This window comes from Carassius auratus, chromosome 30 (assembly GCF_003368295.1).
Source record: "Carassius auratus strain Wakin chromosome 30, ASM336829v1, whole genome shotgun sequence".
Taxonomy (NCBI): domain Eukaryota; kingdom Metazoa; phylum Chordata; class Actinopteri; order Cypriniformes; family Cyprinidae; genus Carassius; species Carassius auratus.
The window spans coordinates 29143665-29167166 of record NC_039272.1 but is presented as its reverse complement, the minus strand read 5'-3'; the positions used below and the strand labels follow the sequence as shown (position 1 = coordinate 29167166).

At 35.6% G+C, this 23502-nt stretch overlaps 1 protein-coding gene across 3 annotated transcripts in view; it reads left to right on the top strand.

Moving 5' to 3' along the window:
* Nucleotides 1-23502, top strand: part of LOC113049901 (LHFPL tetraspan subfamily member 4 protein-like) — a 41183-nt gene that overhangs the window by 9401 nt on the left and 8280 nt on the right. Inside the window, exons 2-4 of one of the 3 annotated variants that reach the window (XM_026212631.1) lie at nucleotides 18844-19080; nucleotides 20660-20676; nucleotides 21140-21178. In XM_026212631.1, the coding sequence (XP_026068416.1) occupies nucleotides 18844-19080; nucleotides 20660-20676; nucleotides 21140-21178 (293 nt within the window). The remainder of the gene's footprint in view (nucleotides 1-18843; nucleotides 19081-20659; nucleotides 20677-21139; nucleotides 21179-23502) is intronic. The other 2 variants (XM_026212632.1, XM_026212633.1) reach the window with 2 other exon arrangements.

Below are 23502 nucleotides of genomic sequence, written 5' to 3'. Positions count from 1 at the left end.
TTGGGATTGTTACATATTTTGTTCGTCAGAATATTTTTCACAAAGCAATGAAAATGTATTGATTTTTGTATTGATTGAAGCCTAAATACAATCAGAAGAAGTAAATTAAAGTTAAAGAAGCTGAAGTTAAGCTATAAATGAACTACACCATGGTTGCACAACTTGAACATAACCAAACACTAAGCTTATGACAAATCTTTTAATCTTTATTTCCAGAATAGTTGAATAGAATAATTTTCAAGGGCAAAAGTATAAATATAACAATACATTTTAGTAGTATATGGTAATAGTATATGAGGATTCTTGTTCACAGAATGCTCCCCAAAACCTCCCATTTAGTCACTTGTTTGCATTATTGAAACATTATTTTCATGTTTTACAATGTAAAGCTGCTTTGACAATCTGAATTGTATAAAGCGCTATATATATATATATATATATATGTGTGTGTGTGTGTGTGTGTGTGTGTGTGTGTGTGTGTGTGTGTGCGTGTGCGTGTGTGTAGGTGACTTGATTCTTTGAGATCTCACTTTAAACAGCAAATTCAGGAGATCTTCTTTTTGATGAATTGCGGGTTTGTTCAGAAGAGACTGTAATTTGTTAGACTAGATTGCAACATATGTGTTTGCGCATTATTGCATATGTCCTCCCCTAATACTGACATGTCTCTACTAATTTAGGATAGAGTGATGCATGAAAATGTATGGAAGACCATTGATCTTGTACACTATTAATGGATAAAAATCATTGAGGTCCTCTTATTTAATACAAATGTAGACTGAATTTTGAGACTATTCTCTGTCAGACAGAGAATGTCCATATTAATCAGCTCCAAAAAAAACTACTGCTTCCTAAAAATAAGAATTAGACAGCATCATTGTAATGGGTTAAAATTAGTTTAATTTCACCCACATAGACCTTCTTTGTTGTCTCCTACCGGAAAATACATTCCTTTTTACTTTGTGCCTTTGGCAGTAACTCAGTTAATGACTAAAGTGGAGTCCTGAGTTTAATTAAAAGTTGCAATTGCCATCTTAATAATCTCATTAAAGTTTGTTTCTTTTTCCCACCTAAATTACAGTTGAAATGAAATATAGTTGAATGTTTCACCAGTTGATCATGGAATACACTTGTACTTACAATGTTTAGCTGTCTGTGTTTATTTGCTTACCAAAACTCTGGGTCTAGCTTGTTTATTGGGCCTTACTGGATCACCATCAATTTATCTATGCTGAGAAAAAATAAACTTCCTGAAGTGACAGCCAAAGGTTTGTATTCACTCTTGTTCCTCTGTTAATTCAAGACTGTTCATGATTAGATATCAGAGTAGGAAATGGGGAAAGATCGGCCCAATTTCGAAAATACTAGAGTAGGAAAATGAAAATATTATTGAAAAGCTTTACTATAAGTGGTTTCAACAGCATGGATCTAGCCCATTTAATTTTCCTACTATGTTGGAAGCAACAGTTGACTCCAGGATGGAAATTAACTCTTGGGAGGCCATTGTTAATTCAGAGATTGTGTAGCTAGAGGTAAAAAAATTTCTAGTTATGTCTTATAAAGTGCATAAACCAATTTGTTCTAAACATGTGACAAGCTTCATATTTAGACCTTTAAAAACTAGTAAGACATTGTTTATAGTTTAGTTTCATATTTTAGTTTAAGTGGCTCGGCCCGTCAAAAGCTCTGATAGAAAGGCTGCATATGATGCTGACAGACACTAGGCTACTCATATATATATTATTATTATATCCCATATATATCCCAATATATATATATATATATATATAAAATACAGATTTTTTTATCCAAAACAAAAATTAAAATACAGAGATAAATTAACATATCTCGCAAATCAGCCAAAAAAATACAGAGATATGAATTTTTTCCCATATCGCCCAGCCTTAATATGAAGGTCATGATAGGACAAGTGAGAATGAAGCCAATAGATATGGGGAAACAGAATGAAACCACCACCAGTATCTGCAAAGATAAACATGCTTTGTTTATAACTTAAAGTTGCCTGCTGAGCATTTGACATAGTTACTAGAACTTGAATGGTGAGGATGACCATGGACACAAATGCTTTACAGAGTTCTGCTGTGTTCGTAGCAGCACCTGTCTAAATGAATGACCTCTGTCAAGATAAGGTGATAGCCAGGGTTCTCTCCATCTAGACCACTGCATTGTGACGAGGTGGTTGTTAAGTTAATGAAATGGGTAGTATTTAAGTATTTAAGTTCTAACAGAAAACTCAGAAAAACTGGTACCGAAATAAAAATATAAATATTTTGGGGCTTGACACACTGCCCTCTGAAAACCTCTACGTGAACACACTTGGCCAACATTTTTTTTACATTTTATAAAATGTGGAAGTGAAGACACATCCCCTGCGTTTTCTATGCCCATGCACATGACACGAATTCGCAGGTCAGAGTTAACCAAGCTTGCGTTTTTGGTTTGATGAATTTGCATGAGTATGTATATGCAAGTCAGTGGGATGAAAAGTGAAGTGTGACCGCCCCAGGGTAATACTCATGCAGTAAAGGGCTACATGAATGAAGAAACATAAAGACAAAACATACTATTATGAAAACCGATGGCTTAACGTGAAAGAATAATACAAACAACATAGTCTTTATCAGTGGAAAATTATATGAAACCACATCAGATAACGAAAGGTTGTTTCTAAGACTGGATGTTATTGAATGAGTCTGAGTAAAAACATGTCAACTCTTTCCCCGAGTTATCGCGTCATTTAGAAGACAAGGCTTCCCAGACAGTAAGCAGTTTCGGCCCAGATCCGGCCCACATCTGGCCCACATGGATTTCACGTGGGCAAGATAAAACTGAATGTTGACTGAGTAAAATGTTGATGAAGGAAGTGGAACAGGTGCATCTCAATAAGTTAGAATGTCATGGAAAAGTTCATTTATTTCAGTAATTCAACTTAAATAAATTCAGTGCACACAGACTTTACTAGTTTAAGTCTTTGGTTCTTTTAATTGTGATGATTTTGGCTTGCATTTAACAATAACCCACCAATTCACTATATCAACAAATTAGAATATGGTGACATGCCAATCAGCTAATCAACTCAAAACACCTGCAAAGGTTTCTTGAGCCTTCAAAATGGTCTCTCAGTTTGGTTCACTATAGGCCACACAATCATGGGGAAGACTGCTGATCTGACAGTGGTCCACAAGACAATCACTGACACCCTTCACAAGGAGGGTAAGCCACAAACATTCATTGCCAAATAAGATGGCTGTTCACAGAGTGCTGTATCCAAGCATGTTAACAGAAAGTTGAATGGAAGGAAAATGTGTGGAAGAAAACGAGAGAACCGCAGCCTTATGAGGATTGTCAAGCAAAATCGATTCAAGAATTTGAATGAACTTCACAAGGAATGGACTGAGACTGGGGTCAAGGCATACAGACGTGACAAGGAATTTGGCTACAGTTGTAGTATTCCTCTTGTTAAGCCACTCCTGAACCATAGACAGTGTCAGAGGCGTCTTACCTGGGCTAAGGAGAAGAAGAACTGGACTTTTTCCCAGTGGTCCAAAGTCCTCTTTTTAGATGAGAGCAAGTTTTGTATTTAATTTTGAAACCAAGGTCCTAGAGTCTGGAGGAAGGGTTTCCACAGTCTGTGATGATTTAGGATGGAATGTCATCTGCTGGTGTTGGTCCAATATGTTTTTTTAAAACTTGTTTATCAAGATATTTTGGAGCACTTCATGCTTCCTTCTGTGTACCAGCTTTTTGAAGATGCTGATTTCATTTCATCCAGCAGGATTTGGCACCTGCCTACACTGCCAAAAGCACCAAAAGTTGGTTAAATGACCATGGTGTTGGTGTGACCAGACCTGAACTCCACAGATTCTATTCTATTCTATTCTATTCCAAGAGACCAAATTATGCAGATGAGCTGAAGGCCACTGTCAAAGAAACATAGGCTTCCATACCACCTCAGCAGTGCCACAAAATGATCACCTCCATGCCACGCCAAACTGAGGCAATAATTAAAGCAAAAGGAGCCCCTATCAAGTATTGAGTACATGTACAGTAAATTAACATACTTTCCAGAAGCCCAACAATTCACAAAATTTTTTTTTTATTGGACTTATGAAGTATTCTAATTTGTTGAGATTTGTGAATTTGTGGGGTTTTGTTAAATGTTATGTGAGCCAAATCATCACAATTAAAAGAACCAGACTTAAACTACTTCAGTCTGTGTGCACTGAAATTATTTAATACATGGGTTTCACAATTTTAGATGCACCTGTATATGTCTGTGCAAGCTTTGGAGGTATTGATGGAAGTGATTTACTGGATTTATGCTTTGATAATCATACTGCATATTAAGTATTCTCTTCAGTTGAAAACAAGTAGTAAATGCTTCACATCAAAGTTTGAAAAATATATCAGGGTCATGTTTCTATTAAATGCACGTTAAAGGTGACAGCTGACCTTTCAAAGATCTTGCAGTATTATGTGAACCAATCAATACATTCTATCTGTTCTCAGTACTGTACTTCACCAATAATATGCTGAACAAGTAATTAAAACTTAATTATTTCACAATCGCACTGAGCCAAAGTGCAACCTAGGCTCAATGTGGGTTAATCATGCAGTGCTAGTCTGCTAGGCTAACCTCATATACGAAAAATCACACCATGAGTGTTCACTTAATATGAGCATGCACTTTGTCTTAAACACTGTGAGTGAGTAGCCTAGTAGTGATGTTACATTCAGCACCGAGGATTTGAAGATTGTATCAAAAAGAAGCAAATCATCTCAATGCAGCACTGTATCAGCTTCACAAAGCTTGGTTTCACCATCACTAGTGAATAAACTTCCAAAAAATAAATTCTACACCACACCACATGTGTATAAAATACTTATCATGGTGTTAGCTGAAAGAGACTAGCAGTCATGTTTTTTGATAGGAGGCCTGGAGAGTCTAAACTGAAAGTTTACATGTGCCTACAGACAAAAATATAAATTGTAGATTAAAATGTGAGTAAAATTGATGTGACAGCTCGATGAGCATTTGAAATGATTGCTGATATGAACTTAAAAGCCACACTATTGTTTCACATTTTCCATTGAGAACATTTTTAACGCTTGTAGTGGGATGATCAAACAACTGCATACATTTACTTTGAGATTAGTTAACTAACTGATGCATCGTGAAAGGAATGTCATTAACACAATCATTCACAGAAGGTTAATTTTAAATTATATGTCATTATTTTATGAAAACCTGGGCTAAAGTTTTAAGAGACTTCTCTGACCAAGTAGTGAATGCCGGCGTCAGTATCTGTGAAAACAATGACGAGTGGGAACAGAACTTATATACTCCAGGTGTTGTGTACTGATTGGCTAGATCTATGAGTAATGAATGACATGACAGTAGAGACTTCCCGGTTGAATTTGCAATAAAGCTCCCATTTATTCACCTGCTTTAGAGGAAATAATGTCCATACCAGTACTTGCTTTTCTTTTCCACACAAATCTCGCTTACCACATAAAGATTTGTTATCTAGCTAAAAAAGGTGAATGGGAAGAGCTTTATATCTTTCCTCTTGACTGTGTTGTTTGCTTGAATTCATCACTTTAATTTACCCTTCTTGTGCATTGGCTTACTGTAAGCCAATCACAGTGATCTCTCTCACTGCCTGGCTCTGCTGCTGATACAACATGCTCAATCAGCCAAAAAGCCACTGATACGTTTCTGAATATTGCTATCGTTGTAGAACACAGCGTCAAGTCTACAGATGCTCAGTGACAGCCTTGTGTTTGTCAGTGACTGACCAGCATGGTGTGTCACAGCCTTTACTTTTGGTTATTTTATTTATTGTCTCATCATTAACTTTATTTGTGAAAAATACTGTAGAAGGGTAGAACCACTAGTTTATGAAACCTCACCTATACCATGTTTGGTATCTACAAATTTGCATTTTGATGATTTAAGGAGAGTGTATATTGTTTGTGGATACCCGTGCAACATATTAGTGTTCTAGGAATCTTTCATATTTTTTTCATCAACACCCAATCCAGTTACATATGCAAAATACCATGTTCAAAGACAAAGAGTCATAATTTTTGCCTTCAAAAACTCACTGACCCCTGGAGGTATGACATCCATAGAAGTTAAAAGACCACAATAGTGATCTCACTTCTTCTCTCTTCTCCGGCGATCTTACCACCTTACCTCTTGGACATCTAATTCACCCACAACCCATGGGGGTTCCCCCCGTGCCTGCAGGACATCAAAGTTGCAGCAAGCCATGTTGCAACTTTTCACTCGGAACAGAACTCTCCCAATTACAATTGAGTCAGAGAAAATTTGGGTGTTCAACACTCTTCAACACTCTTTCTAACACCACAAAACCTTCAAACCTTCAAGACTTTTATCTGAGACTGCATCTGGGACACTCATTCAAAGGCCATGGCAATGCAAGTATTGTACATTTAACTAAACCAAACAGAGGTTTAGTATAAACTGTAGACCCTGTTGTGAAATGGTATTGATTGTTTCTGCTCAGGTGGTTAACTATTTTCCATAGCTGCATTCTCTGGTTTCATTCATCCTCTTTAACTCCCCTTTTTATGTATGTTTTAGTGATGTTAGTGTATTTTTGTTAGACTAGTTTAGTGTTAGTGTTTAGTTAATAAAACCTTTGTGCACAAATTACATGAGTTTCTGATTCTGTCACTGCTTGTGGATAATGTCCCTTTAATGATACCTGATCTTGTAACATGCTCTAATGCACTAGTACTGTAAGAATGTTATTTTCTGCGACAATGAAAACATAATTTTTCAGAGTTGTTATGAAATTACACTGAATGTTCGCTGGACAAACAGTTTAGTTGATGGCAATATTAATTCTGCTACAGTTACTACTTGCAGCTGTTATATTATAATTAATTGTTGTTATTATTTATATACATTTCATTTTTAGCCTATTTGCTGCATACTATCTTAAAATGAAACAGTGTGATATCATAAAGAACTACATCAGCTTTATATCAGCTTTGGCTATCCTGCTCTTTAAGATATCAGCATCGGCCATCAAAACAAAAATAAAATAAATGAAATAAATTCCATAGCAGTGTACTGTTCTTTTATCATATTTTTTGACAGAAAAAAAAAAATCTCTGTTCTTGAATTTCCATGATTTCTTAATATAGTATTAATATGCTATAGTGTTATAATATTAATATAATTCATTTGATCTAATTTTGCCTGCGTCTGACTCTCATCTTGGTTTATCTATTTATCATTGCAGTATTTTGTAAGGTCTGTAGATTGGAATACTGTGTAAAAAGTATTAAGAAAAAAGTCAAAACGTCTCTGTCAGGTATTGGTAAGGGAGGAACTCAGGTGCAGACAGGGATTCTCAAACAAAGGGTTTATTACAAAAAGGGGAAAACAAAACCCACGAGGGGGAAAACACGGAGCAAGGTAAAGACTAAATAACTAAAACAGGACTGGACTAACAAGATAAACAAGGACTCTAAATACTAACTATAAACAAACACTCACGGTAATACAAACACTTCTTTAAGGAACAATCACAGAGTGGAACAATCACAATCACAGGTACAATCACAATGACAATGAACCGACGCAAGACAGAGCACACTAGGAGATCTAAATAGGGGTACTAATCAAGACACGACAGGTGTTACAGATAGGACAATCAAGACACGACAAGGTTAACAAGGGGGGCGGGGCAAGGGAACGAGACAACACAAGCACATGGCCCAAAGACAAGGCCATGCGCTTGTACACAAAACATGGGTCTGTCATGATCCTGCCTCAAGACTAGGAAAAATCAAGGACACGAGGGCAGAATCATGACAGTCTCTGTCTGTATTTTATTCAGATACAGGTATAGCTGGATGTTTTCAACCATATTAGGGATTTCCTGGAACCTCTTAAATTGTATTACTCCTGTGAGTCTGTGTAAGGGTGTCCTCATGCGTTAACTATGAATGAAACATAAATTACATGTGAGGGTTTAACACTCTATTATGGGTAGATAAAAAAAGGAAAAAAGAAAGATATTTAAATAAACGATAATCTCTATCTTTTTACCTGACACTTTTAGACTAAAAGCCCAAGGGAATGTAAATATAATTAAACATAGACAGGCTTTATACCCATTTCAAGGTTAACAAAATAATTGCAACTTACTCTCTGTACAGTGGCCAAACCTGCAAGATAACGTGGTGGAGGTGGGTGAACAATTTGGTGGTATTTCAAGATAACAGGTGGTGGTGAGTGAGTGGTGGTATTGCTCCCTTTTGAGCTATGACAGAGTCCTGCATACTGTCTATCATATCCCACCACACTAGAGAAGTTGTACATTGTCTCTGCTTCTGTTTTATCATCGGTGGCAACCAGCATTAAGGCTTTCGTCTTTTTTAGGCATGGTGGCATATTACATTCTGCTCTCATTATTTTGCCACCACAGATCCTCTATTGAAGTTCATAAAGACATGCCAAGAAACTGGTCAATGTGTGATGCCTCTGCCATAACTGTGGTTGCTTTCTTCTCACAACTGCATAATGGCATGGACGAAGACTGTGGCATTTATATCAGAGCACTTGTCACAAAACCAGCAGTTAAATTCCAGGCTGCAGCAAAAGCTGATTGTGCAGAAGAATCATCTGTTTCCTGTGGTTTTGTCCTGGTGGTCGTCTGAGACAAGGTCTTTACCTTGTCTCAGTTTACCAGATAGGATCTGTATCTGGGACTCTAGTTGTCCTGGTCTCCGCTGTCTTTCAGGGAGGTCCTTTCTAGGTGCTGATCCACCATCTGGTCTGGATATGTACTGGATTTGAGTGACTGCAGTGACCCTCTGATCTGGATACAGACTGGATCTGGTGGCTACGGTGACCTCGGAATAAGAGAGAAACAGACTAATATTAGCATAGATGCCATTCTTCTAATGATGTAGCAAGCACATCGGGTGTTATGGGAAGTGTTCCTGGTTCCGGTTTACCAAATTATTAGTATGTTATGTGAAAGCCAGGTTAAAGAGATGGCTCTTTAATCTAGATTTAAACTGCAAGAGTGTGTCTGCCTCCCGAACAATGTTAGGTAGGTTATTCCAGAGTTTAGGCGCCAAATAGGAAAAGTAATTCTGATAAGCTGTCGGACATGGGCCGGTCTAGGGCCTGAGTGTCTCCGGCTAGGGCCTAAATTTGAGGCCCATGCAGGGCTCTAGGCTGGTCTGCCTCAGTGGGCCAACAGCGCTCGTCAATGTCAAAATGATCGAGATGGCCAGTCAAATCAAAGAATGTCATTTTGATGGCAGTGAATAGTTTCTTTTTCTTTCCCATTAAAGTAAAATAACTGAACATAAGCATATAGGAAAATAACAGAAAATAATTATTTTAGAAGAATTCGTTTAGAAGAAACCTAGAACTTATTTTAGCCTTCTTATTTACTTATACATATGATGCAAATTCAAATTTACCTTTCTCTTTGGAGTGTTACAAGAGATTGGTGGATAAAGAAGATCTGTAAAGTTGCAAAGACTAAAGTCTCAAATCCAAAGAGATATTCTTTATAAAAGTTAAGACTGCAACTCCACAACCAAAAAAAGGCTCATTCAAACATGCCTCCACATGTCTACATCACTATGTGGAAATATTTGCATAATGCCGCCCACATTTTCAAACAAAGAAAGAAGGAGTGGTTTCAGTAACCACAGTTGGTGTTGAAGCAGCCATCTCAGGAAGATGCTGTGTATATCTAGGCGAAAGCAAAAGCACTTTATTTGGTCTTCCAAAAGAAGATGTATTTAGGAAACTTTGAGATTACTTACAACAGAACAGCAGTACATTTTATGGATGACTGTTTCATTAACCCAGGAGAGGAGGTAATTCTGACATTGCTACAACAATCTAGCGCTTCTGAATCAGCTACTCTAAGAATGTTTTGTTATTGGTTTTAGTATTTGCTATTGAATGTTCAAAAGTGAAGTTTTGAGCACCGTGTGTGTGTGTGAGAGAGAGAGAGATGGTCACACAGTGGAGTGAGCTGTCTTAACCGTCCATGGCTTGTGTACTGAAAACACATAAGAGCTTCATCACTGTGTTTGTCACACCACTCTGTTTTCTGACTTTCAGGCTTGAACTGATGGTAAAACTAAAGGACATTATTTCCTGTCTTTACATTTATTTTGAAAGATGAAGGTTTTATGGAAAGGGCCGTTACATTTCCGATGAGTGCTTGTGGTGATCGGATGGCCAATCACAATGCAGTGGGTCAGTTGGCCAATCAGAGCAGAATGCACTTGTCAGGAGGGACTTTGTAGAAAACAACGCATTTGAGAGAGGCAGGTTATAGAGGACCTACAATAATGTACAGTATTTGAAAAATGTTTTTTTTTTTTTTAGATTAAAGCATATCAACATTTTCTGTTAAACCAAATGCACAAAAAAATGATCTTTAAAAAAGCATTATATGACCCCTTTAATTGCTTTATTATTATTATTATTATTATTATGCAGTAGATCCTTATGAGTGTGTGGCCTCACAATCAATCAGGGCTGCGTTTCCCAAAAGCTTCTTAAGCCTAAGAATTTTGTAAAAACGATCGTACAACTGATCTTGATATTAAGGGGTTAATTCACCCAAAAAGGAAAATTATGTCATTAATAACTCACCCTCATGTTGTTCCAAACTCATAAGACCTCCGTTTATCTTTGGAACACAGTTTAAGATATTTTAGATTTAGTCCGAGAGCTCTGTCCCTCCATTGAAAGTGTGTGTACGGTCTACTGTCCATGTCCAGAAAGGTAATAAAAACATCTTCAAAGTAGTCCATGTGACATCAGAGGGTCAGCTAGAATTTTTTGAAGCATGGAAACTACGACTTTATTCAGCATTATCAGCATTATCTTCTCTTCCGGGTCTGTTTTGAGCGAGTTCTAAACACTGCAGTGTAGTGATATCCGGTTCACGAACGAATCACTCAATGTAACCGGATCTTCTTGAACCAGTTCACCAAATTGAACTGAATCGTTTGAAACCGTTTCCGTCTCCAATAAGCATTAATCCACAAATGACTTAAGCTGTTAACTTTTTTATGTGGCTGACAATCCTTCTGAGTTCAAACAAACCAATATCCTGGAGTAATTCATTTACTCAAACAGTAAACTGACTGAACTGCTGGGAAGAGAGAACTGAAGATGAACACTGAGCCGAGCCAGATAACGAACGAAAGATTGACTTGTTCGGTTTTCGGATCACCAGTAGTGTTGGGAATTTCAGTTCTTTTCCGCGAACCGGTTCTTTCGGACAGTTCAGTTCAATAAAGCGGTTGAAGAAAACAGTTCACCGGTTCTTTTGTGCTTGACATAATGACGTCATTGGCGATGATTGCCCTTGATTCAAGCCTTTGGTTTACCCACACTCATAACGTTAGCACAGAATCAGTTCAGAATCTACTTCACACTGAATCACACATGCGCAGTATCATCAACTCCTCGGTTCTCAAATCGGATGCGTCTGACAGAAACGGTTCTTGACTCGAGAACAAGTCAATTGTTCGTTCGTTATCTGGCTTGGCTCGGCTCATCTCCCTTTTTGGGTGAACTAACCCTTTAAGGTCTGTTTCCCAAAAGCATTGTAACTTCAGTGACACTTGAAAATCATTGTAGATCTGCGAGTGCTCTGGAATAATCATAAAGCCTTAAGTGCATTGTAAGAAGATGGATTTATGCAGTACAGTCGAAAGATTGCATCTTAAATTTTATTCTCCTCGTGAGATATCTATACTCTTTACGAGATACAACCATGATTGGATGATAAGAGCAGGTCATTTGTAACTCTGATAAGAGCAGTCTCAGTACTATGATACGGTCTAAATCCTGACTGGAAAATCCTCACAGATACCATTAATCTCTAAGAAAGAACATAGCTAAGAGGATATTGACTTATTATTGTAGACAAACAGCATCAAAACTTTAATGGTATGGAATAAAATGTCGACCGATAAAGAGGTAATAATTACAGTCAAGCTTTAGGGTGTTGATTGACTCCATCTACTGTACGTTTTGATTATCATTCGCCTAACCTGATTTTACCAAGTGAGACATGTTCCTGGGACAACATCGTTGTTGACCCTGGAACAACATTGTGATTAACCAATCAGATTTGAAGAACCAGTTTATAGATTTTGTGAAGTTTATGCTTAAAATCAGTGTTTGGTGCTTGTACATCAGTGTCATTCATCTATCATTTCCTCTGATTTTAGGGATTACTCATGGTTAAGGTTAGGTTTAGGTGTAGGGATTTGGTTAAGAATATATTTTTGGAGTAAAATGTTGTTCCAGGGTCAACAAAATATGTTGACCTAGGAACACATCGGACTTGGCAAAATCAGGACGTGCTTATCATTCTGAATCCAATTCATAGTCTTTTTTCAGCTTGTTGTTCAAAATGTTATATGTAAACTTACCCATATTAAAGTGTTTTTAAAAAGAATGCATGAAGCTAGAATAAAATGTTTTTTGTTTACAAGCAGATGCCCTGTTCTTTCTTTGTATGTTTGTATGTTCAGATATTCATACAACAAAATATATACAAATTAAAACCTAAACAGGGACATAGTTGTATACTTAAAGGATGATGTAACGTTCACTTAAAGAAAACTTATAAGTATACTTGCAGTATAAAACTACTAAACTAGTAGTTTACTGAGACTATACTTCAAAGTGTACAAAGTATTTAATTAATAAACTATGAGTTTACCTATAAGTTCACTTTTACTATAATTGCAGTACAAACTAAAAACATAGAGGCAAAATAGTTTGCTACTGTTATACTTAAAAGATGCTTAAAAGTACACTTTCAAATATACTTGAACTTTACTTAAGTTTCCTTAATAAAATAGACTTGAAGTACTGTACACTACTTTTTGGTAAGGGTGGTCATTTGTAACTCTGATGAGAGCAGTTTCCGTACTATTACACAGTTTGGTACTAGCAGCGATTCTAGGTAGGGGCAGCGAATTACCAGCGCTCTCTTCCACCCTTAATATCACAACTGAATTGAGACCCTTGAGTAAGTCACCAAATACCCAACTGCTCCCACATATTATGGGGCACCATACTTGGCTACACGTCACTTTAACTAAAGTTTTCTAACCATTTACTGAATGACAGTCCCACAACATATTTTCATGTCTGATACCTGGTGACTTGACAGCATACCATGGCAGCATCTTGGAACCTTGGAAGATTGTGATAAACATCAGCACATCTCCTTTGATACACTGTAACAGTGTAATGGTGGTGTCCCATTTCTTAGGGGAATATTTTCACCCCTACTCCTTTTTGTTTTTCATCAAGTGGGTTGGTGTATATAATAGAATTGTGATTGGACCTAAGTGTAGCGGTGCAGACAGATGAAGTTTTTACCTTGCATGCTCCTTACAGTAGGCTGCTCCTGCTTGTCTGAGGTGCCAGCAGGTAGTCCAACATGGCAAGATGTGTAGAGTCAAGTCAAGTCAAGTCACCTTTATTTATATAGTGCTTTTAACAATATAGATTGTAAAAAAGCAACTGAACAGCATTAAATAGGAAAATAGTGTGTCGATAAAGCAAAAAGGCAGTTCATCATTGAATTCAACAATGTCATCATCCAGCTCAGTTCAGTTTAAATAGTATCTGTGCAATCAAGTCAACGAAATCACTGGTAATTAAGTATTCCCAACTAAGCCAGCCAGAGGCAACAGCGGCAAGGAATCAAAACTCCAGGAAAAAAACCTTGGGAGAAACCACTGTAGTGATTCCATTGTTTCATCAGTTGCATGGTCAGAGAACTTGACATACTACTGGGACATATCAGAATGTTTGTGAATTCCTTAGTACTCAAATCCAGGTCTGTAGTGTCAGTTTAGTGCTTAGCATGTCTGTGTTTGATCTTCACAGTTTAGTAAAGCAGGAATTTGGTCAGCGTAGTGGATATTAATGTTCCTATAGCATCAACATCATGCGAGTATGTCTGCCTCAGACAATAAAAGTTGATGATGTAATGTAGGCACCTATTTATATACACTGGTGCTCCATGTGATGTCATTAGGACCACCATCTGAAAATATAAATTCTCCAGTTTGTATTACAATCCATAAAGGTCAGGTGAATAAAAGTCGTTGCCTGAAGGTATGAGTGTATGAAAACATAAGTGTTTGTTAGTCTTGTTATGGACTGGCCACCTGATGATGACTGATGATGAACTGGCTCCAGCATTCTTCGTCCCTCATATCGTTTAGTACTAGTCTCCTTTGTCATATTCTCCAATGGTGTGTAAGAAACTGACTCAAATTTCCAAGCATTAAGCATTATTTTGTAAGTTACAAAAAATTATAAAAACACATTTTCACATTCTAAAAGCTGTAGTAGAGTCCAAGTGAGATTCTTGACTTGGCAGGTTGTTCGAGATTGATGAAGTACTCTCTTCAATAGTTGTGCAGTATAATTGTATGCATAGAGTAAAATTTGCAATAAAGTGTATTTAAAAAAAAAAAAAGGATTAATTAAGAGAGCTGAGTAAGCTAAATATAAACAATATGCCAAAAGGCAACAGAAACAGGAAGTGATTCTACTTTCTCGTAGCTCGATGTAGATGTTGTAGACAGGATTTTAGAAGAAAATGTTTGGAATTTTCAAGGAATTTTGAATAATACATTGTGCCTTTTCCATGCATTTACAATAAATTCATTATATTTAAAGATAATTTACAATCTCTGTAACACAAGCATAGTTTATTTTAATAATATACCTTGCTGTGTTACATCAAATAAAATATTAACTTCCATATGCATATTGAAACTGAAACTTCATTTGCACAGTATTGATGAGTGAATATTAATGCAATTTAATAATAACAAAAATTACAATTTGACATAAAAATCTTTTATTCAGAAAATGTATATACAATACACAAATTCAGTTGTCCTCTCAGGAACATACACTTCTACATTTAGCAGCTGGTATTGCTGTACCCCCTTTGACAGAAATAACTGTTTGTAGTCATTTCGTAAAGTCTCTTACATCAATTATGAAAAAATGCTATTTCTATTGCAAGAAATTCCTTTAGCTTTAAAAAAATGGCTGGGTATGCATGGCCCCTTGACCATTTAAAAACATTTCCTGGCTCAAAGTACTGACACACTCCGAATGGCTGGATATAAACAGCTCATATCATGGAAATAAATCATTTCATTGTCACCGCTTACAATACTCTTTCACGTACAGATTTAGATATTGTGTGATGTGATATTATATACATACACACAGATACACACATACACATATATACATAATTACAATTATAATGAACATGATGCAAAAAAGCTGGTCTAAACATACACACATTATTAATAAATAGATGAGAATGTGACTGGGCAATTATGTAAACTCTGTGTTATAATACTACAGGGATATTGCAGACATGAAATCTGACACTTTATCAGCTTCTTGTAGAGCAAGACACAGATTGACAGCACTGCTCTCTCTGGTCTTCAAGTGGGCATGCAGCTCTCATATATTATATATAATGTATTATATATATATATATATATATATATATATATATATATATATATATATATATATATATATATATATATATATATAATACAGATTAATTATATTTAGAAAAAGTTGTCTCATTCAAAAACAGTGAATATGGTGCATATTAAATATGCAATTACCGACATTTCACGTACCATATCAAATTGGTATGAGATCAGACGTTTGCATATTTTGGGTCAGTGCCATGTTTAAAGGTCCAGTCATTTTTCAAATTCAATATTTTTTGCTTATGGCTTCTTATTTACCACCTTGTTTTACAACAAATATGAGGTTCATTTTTTCACATGCAGTGTTTTGTTTACACTAGACATGACATTTGTAAATGTGATAAGACATCTAAATATATCTAGATAGATTTATATATCCAGAGCAAATTGTTCCAAAAGTCCTGTTTCTTATATGATATGAAAGCAGAGACACCTACTGTATGTAGGAAATATTTGCATTAAGGTAAAAAAAAAAAGGCATCATCACTATGCAATCCAGAATTCAGAGACTTTAATTAGTAGTTTAATCTCCTTCAAGACGTCAGTGTAAATGTTATGATTGGGTAAAATCTTTCCTGACTGTCCATATCACGTGGCAGTGGGCCAAAGAGGCAAGGATGAAGTCATTTTCGATCTGTTCCTGTGCAGGCAGTCTTGCATTGATGTATCCATCTTAATGACATCAGATAGAAGTAGAAACAGTGGAGCCTCCAGGAAAATTTCAAGGGACTGGCCTGAGGGTGACAAAAATCCTAGGTTGGCACACTAAAACGTTAACCTGCATTTCAAGGATATATTTCTACTTGATCTATCCCATAACAATTACTTCCACTGATGCAATCTGTCAGTTTAATTTAGATATTGCTGACATTAAAAAAGTTAGATTCAATTATATTTTTAGCTAAGAAAGGTAATATATTTTATTAATTTAAGATCATTTCATTGTAAAGCTGTGAAATTCATCTGCGTGAAGAACAGGTCCACAGTTTAAGCAATTATTTATAGAAACCCTTCCTCTCTGCTACGCCTGTTTAATTTATAGTACACCCACAAATTTCCCAGTCATGTGGAAACAAATCACACTTATCGCCATATAAGGAAATAGGAGGAGTAAAAACGGCATAAACTTAAATGTCCCTCCCCTGCATTGTTGCTGTGCCAAATTTGAATATACAGAAAATACAATGAGAACTAAAGGTAAATACATATGGAGGGCAGGACATGGTACGGCAGCAAAGCTCCTTGATTATTACACAGAATTGAGAGTATAGTTCTTAGCCATATGATCCTAGAAAATTGCAAATTTTAATTTTCCTTCAGTCTTTGTACATGATGTAACTACAGAGGAATCAAGTTTTAAATAGGAAAAATATAAAAACTTTTCAACGATTACTCTATTAATTGAGACTTTTATTCACATCCATTTGACACACACACACGCATCAGAACTGCTAAACCAAAGCTCAGACATAATTGCCTTATGCTTGAGGACCAATCATATTTTGTCACATGTGGTACACAAGCACATATGAGCTTCCACAAAAGCCATTGAAGTTTGTTTTCAACAATCTGATGAGCTTGTTGGAGTCCTGAACTAAAATTAACAGGATTCATATAAAGAAGAAGCAAATCCAAGGAAAACAGTAGCAGCTGAAAAAAGATTGCAATCAAAAAATTAAAAATAGAAAAAAATAGAAAAAAATAACAAAAGAGCTAAAACATTGAACATTTGCATTTCCACCATTAGGACAACAATTAAGGAGTTCCAATCAACAGGAAATGTTACAAATCTGCTTACAGTATATTGTCTGTGTCTGTGTCTGTACTGTCTTAATGCAATGTGAGGAAGACCATTTGAGTGGCCAAAGACTCTCCAAGGATCACAGTTGGATAATTGCAGAAAATAGTTGAGTCTATGGGTCAGAAAGCCTTAAAATGTGCCGTGATTGGATCGTCCAACAGAACAATGATCCAAAAGCACCATCAAAATCAACACGGAAATGGGTCATAAGCACAAGAGGAAGGTTCTGCCATGGCAGTTCCCTGACCTGAACCGTATAGACAACTGAAGTGGAGAGGGTATCAACATGGATCTGGAAATCTGAAGGGTCTGGAGTGATTCTATATGAAGGATTGGTCTCTAATCTCTTGTCAGGTGTTCTCCAAACTCATTATATCAGGCATTTTAGGCGAGACTTATAGCTGTTATATTAGCAAACAGAAGTTGCAATGAGTATAAGAGAAAAACATTTATGAGATTACAATGAGATTTCACTTTACTACATCACTCTACCATTTTACTTCAATGAAAGGTTAGGGGTTTGGGATTTATATATATTTGGGATTTATATATATATATATATAGACTAGAAACACAACATTAATCTGAAGTTAAACCTGTTTCCTGGTAGGTTTAATTTAAGCCTCAGTTTAATAGTTCTAGTCTTCCTCCAGAAAATCAGCCTATTAAATTCTGGTCTAGACTATAAGACTATTTAAAGCCATGACAGAGAAAGCAGATTTCTGTTAATCTGGTTTAAAGGGCCATTTTAGTCTAGGACTTAATATCTGTGAGTTAATAAATATACTCTATAAAATATATTAAAATGTAAAAAATGTTTTTCAAGATATCCACCTTTTGAAAAGAAGGCTGAAGCACATGTTCATTACATAAATAGTTAAAATGTATAGCAGTATGTCTGCATCTAGTTATAAATAAGATACAATAATTTAATTAAAATTTAAATGAGATACATAATTTAAACCCACTAAAAGCTGTATCATTTTACTACATTCTTATAAAAAGTAAACATAAAATATTCTATAAGTAAGAGTAAAATAAGTATGTTTTCTGTAAATATACTAAAATGACACAAAAAGTGTGCTTGTATTTTAGCTTATTTCTAGCTAACAAAGCATATATGTATTACCAAAGTACTTGTAGTATACATATATAATATATATAAAAATGCAATTCAATACATTTTTTATGCATTTCAAGTAAGTATGTTAGGAGTATAACTGTATTATAAATATAGTAATTTCAAGTACATTTTTAATTCATAGTACATTTAAGAGTACCTCTTTTTCATCTGGGTTTGTGTAACTAGTGTACATATATTTTACAAATATACACCACTGTTTCTTTTTTAAATTTATTTATGCTTTTGTTAAACTTTTTGTTATACAATCCTTTGTCTCAGTCTCTCAACCTTTCTCTTTTGGCAGCTGTGTGCCTGGTGCTGGGCTGTTTGATTTTCCCAGATGGCTGGGATGCAGAGGTCATCCGAGATATGTGCGGAGAGGAGACAGGAAAGTACACACTGGGCAACTGTTCAGTGCGCTGGACTTACATACTGGCCATCATCGGCATCCTAGATGCTCTCATCCTGTCCTTTCTTGCATTTGTCCTCGGAAACCGCCAGAACGACTTTATACATGATGAAATCAAGGCTGAAAATAAAGGTGAGAGGTGGCCTACAGATTTTTAATCAATGAATTAATCAATTCTAATCAATTGTTATTATTTGATGTGGCAAAACGGTCACAGTTTTGCTGTGGATTTTTTGGGACAGCTTCAAGGTGCCATCGTTTTGTTAGCTCCGCTTTGGTGACTCATATGGTTTGTACAGAAGCTTGAGTGACTGGGGATATTTACACTTGGCCATCATAACTATTTATTTATAAAAAAAATAATGCAATGCATTCCAGTCTTCAGGAGTTGGTTTAGGATTATTTCAGATGCAAATCTTTCAAATGTAAAAGCATCTGCTTTTTCATGTAACATATGCAAGCTTTACTCCTTCCAACTGGGAGTATGTCAGCATATGGAAGACTGGTAGCCCTATAATCCACACATGAGTAAGCAATGATGGGTGAGACGCATGCAGCAACCGCAAATCTCAAACATTAATTGCCATATGGACAGAAGAGAGTGGTTTTATTACAACATTTTAGTTGCATTAATGCAGGAAGGGTATAACAAATTTATGTTTGATTTGTGGACACACATTTATCTAGCCAAACATTAATAGAACAAGCTCAATTGGATAGCATTCCAAACAATCAAAAATGCATGAAGTGGCCAGGTATAAATACCACTCTGATGAGTGCATGCAGAGGTATACCACATGTTTATAAATATTTCATATCTTAAATCAGACTTTTTGACAGTATTTCCTTATTTTCCTCATCATATGAGTGTTTTTACTACAATTAATAACTGGCAAGAAAAAGAGAGAGAGAAAATCTGAAGAGAAAACACCCCCAATTTTTTTTATAGCATGACAAATCAACTGGGGAAATTGATTAGATGATTACATGTCCGATTCCAGCCAGATAACAGGATCTGCTGCTTTCTCCCCAGCAATTTGATTCTCCATAACTGTCATGGCACATACATGTTCTCTATCATCCTCGCTTTTTCCTGATTCATTTGGAAACAAGGCACATAAGTGATGATGACAGAAAGACAAAAAATGTGAAAGCTTGTGTGCACATCATCTGTGATATCTTGGGCATAATCAAATCAAAATCAACACACACCTTTTGGTAGGTTGCCAAACCTCCCTTACCTTCCTTGTGTTAACTCTCCCTGAAATCTACTCTACTGTACGCCACCATCTCATTTGACCCCCAAAATCTTTAGTTAAATCTTATTCATTAAAGAAATTAAATGACATTTTCCACTATATGCATTCTGTAGGTCTAATGTAGAAAGAACTACTGCGCTTTAAGAACAAAACCACCAGCACTTGCATAAAAACTAGCAAAAAATAAAACATCAAAACAATACAAAGTAAAATGACAGATAGGCCTACTTGGACCGCACATTATCATGAATAAACAGGTTGGTTGTTGGCACAGTTCGCATGACAAGCAGGACAGCAAAATCAAGAACACCGAACCTAGACAAAAATAGCAAGAAGATTTCCATTGTCTTTACAGTCTTTTTTAAAGGCTTTGGGGAGAAACTCCAGTATTAAAACTACTAAATACACAAAACACACCTTACTAAACAATCGCTTCTATTCTGTCTTCACAGATTTGGCAGGATCCAGGGTAAGTCGTTCAGCTGCTGTGACTTTTGTGCTTGTGTGGTCATTGTAAAGTTGTTGTGGTAAAAATATTAGTCTTGTAGTTTCTCCCTGACTATATGTACTTTCCGTTGTCATGGTTAGCAATTAGCTTACTTTATAAAATCCCCATTTTTGCAGACATATACTTATTTATGAATGTCATCCATGGGTAGACATTAAAAACACAAAGGATAAAAAGTCATTTATTATTCAACGCAGGTAAAACACTGCATGAAACAGTGCATGTTTCAAAAGCTATGTTGGATGTTTCTATACAATAAATGATTAGACAGAGGCATTCAAAAAAGATTCTATGTGCAGTGTTAACAACTCTACATTTGTCATATTTGGTACATCTGATTGTTGGTATTTTATGTATACATTAAAATGTGTGTGAACGGTTACAGTGTTATCAGAATATTATTAACAACCGTTTTCCTCCACAGCAACCTCTACGTGTAGGGTCTTCTCTTCGAGTGGATGGAGTAAGCTTAACTTGAGTACAGTTTAACTTCACTGTTTTTTATTAATTGATCCACTCCCTAAAAAACTATGCATGCAATAATAGCATGTAGCTATTATTACCAAAGAGCTTCACACTTGACAAATTATATTTAACACTCCCTCGTTGTGTCATTTTGTGTGCAATGTCCTTGGCAGTGGCATGACTATTTGCAGTCAGGTGGAGTTGGGCCCACAACAACCAGGCCCTTTCACATTGTTTTACATTCACAGCTTACAATTATACCCTAAAATTAAAATGTTACATGTAAAATAATAATAATAAACTTCAAATAATATTCAGTGTTTAATTTCACTTATTTTTAAATTTAAAATGTAAGGAAACTTCTGGCCATATACACATACCTCTTCCGAGTGCTGTTATCCCATGCTGTACCAAAAAAATCAAATAGTAACAACTGCATTTTTAGAAAATCTGCATAGTGTGTTTGAAGCTGAACTGAACAAATAGTTTTTCAATTGTTTCTCCTTTTCAACTATAGTCTGATATATTTGGTTTGTCTGACTCAAAAAAAATCCCATTCTGTCTGATAAATTACAGAAATTAAAGGGATAAATTGTCATCATTAACTCACTCTTGTGTGGTTCCAACCCTGTATGAATGTATAATATATTTTGAAAAATGTTGGTAACCAAACAGTTTTGATGACCATTGACTTCCACTGTATGGAAAAATAATATTTTCTCAAAATACAATGTGTCTCTTCCACAGGAGAAAGAAGTTTATACAGTTTTGGAATGACATGGGGGGGGGGTTGTTTTACAGTATTTTCTTTGTGAGAAGAAATCTTTATGTTCTAAAATGTTTTTAGAATTAATGTTTTGTCTAACCATAGTTGTACTATAACGTTTACAGAGCGAGACATGGTTGATATTAAAATAAGTGCAGTTTCTGTCCTTTGGACAATCATTCCCTACTCATGAGAATTCGTGAGAGTGTGCAATTTTACATTAATTCACTTGATATTGATTTTGTAGGGAAAATGTCAACATGACTATCAGGGAGCAGATTGTACAAAAACATACAATACATTCATACGAATTTGCAACCAATTCACCATATCATAAAATACTTAAGAATTTCTGGAAAGTATGCCCTAGAGAAAGGAAAACAGTGGGATCATTTGGATGATATAACAGACTAAGACGAACTATTAATCGATTGAATAATCTCTAAAATGAATAATTGAATAATCCCTAAAATGTTATGTTTTTATGATTGACATGCCTTGATAAACCATTTCACCCCTAGAAACAGTATAAGATAACACAAGATATGAATGTATGTTTATTAAGAATTCCACCTCTAAATGTTTTTGTAGCTTTTGTTACAAAGTTGAGACGATGTGGCCCACCACAGTCATAATAAAGGCATCTTAAAGGAAGAGACTAGTATCTACACCTGACTTCTCATGCAAGAATACTGATTAGAAACTGATCCTAACAACATTTTTAGTTTATCTCTGGTAACGCTATTTATACTAAATTTAAGAAAGGATGTTATAAATAGGGGTATAAGATTGCCACAGAGTTAAAAGTGTCATATGCAGATTATTAGAGGTTTTATAAAAAATTGTTCCTTGTATATGGCAAATTATTGTTTGTGTAATCCATCTTTACGTTACTGTAAATTGCATTCACTCCCAAAACCCACAATGATTTATTATGACTCATGTGTGTAATCTCAGTTGTGTAAAATTGGCTTATGCTTCAACATGAGTCATCAAAAAGTGCTATTATTAAAACAGCAAAAAAAGTGAACTTCCATAGAGACCCAGGCCTCAATCTACAACCTTAAATCCAACCCTTAGAGAGAGGAAAAACAGACAAACATGAACTTTACGTGTAACCACATTAAAATCAGTGCAATATGTGAAACACAAGTTAAAAAACATGAAACACACATGAAACATGGTTTCGAAACATAATGGAGTAAATGATGTGAAACCCATGTGATGACATTGTCTAAGTCCCCACTATTGATCACAATTGATCACATGGATTTCACCCAATGTTTCATATGTGTCTCACACGAGTTTCAAATCATTTCACATGTGATTTTAACATGCAATTATACATGTGAAATTCATGTGGTTTTCTGTAAGGGAGGCCAGCATTCAGATTTATAAAAATGGTCTTTAACATGGAAAAGTGCTTAGTATCACATCAAGGTCTAAGCAGGCATACACACTTTTTGATGTCTGAGTACTGCAGGTATTTGAAAATTTAAGCATTTCTTTTTGCTCGTCTTTCAAGTAAAGGGTTTGGACGTCAAACCATTCATCAT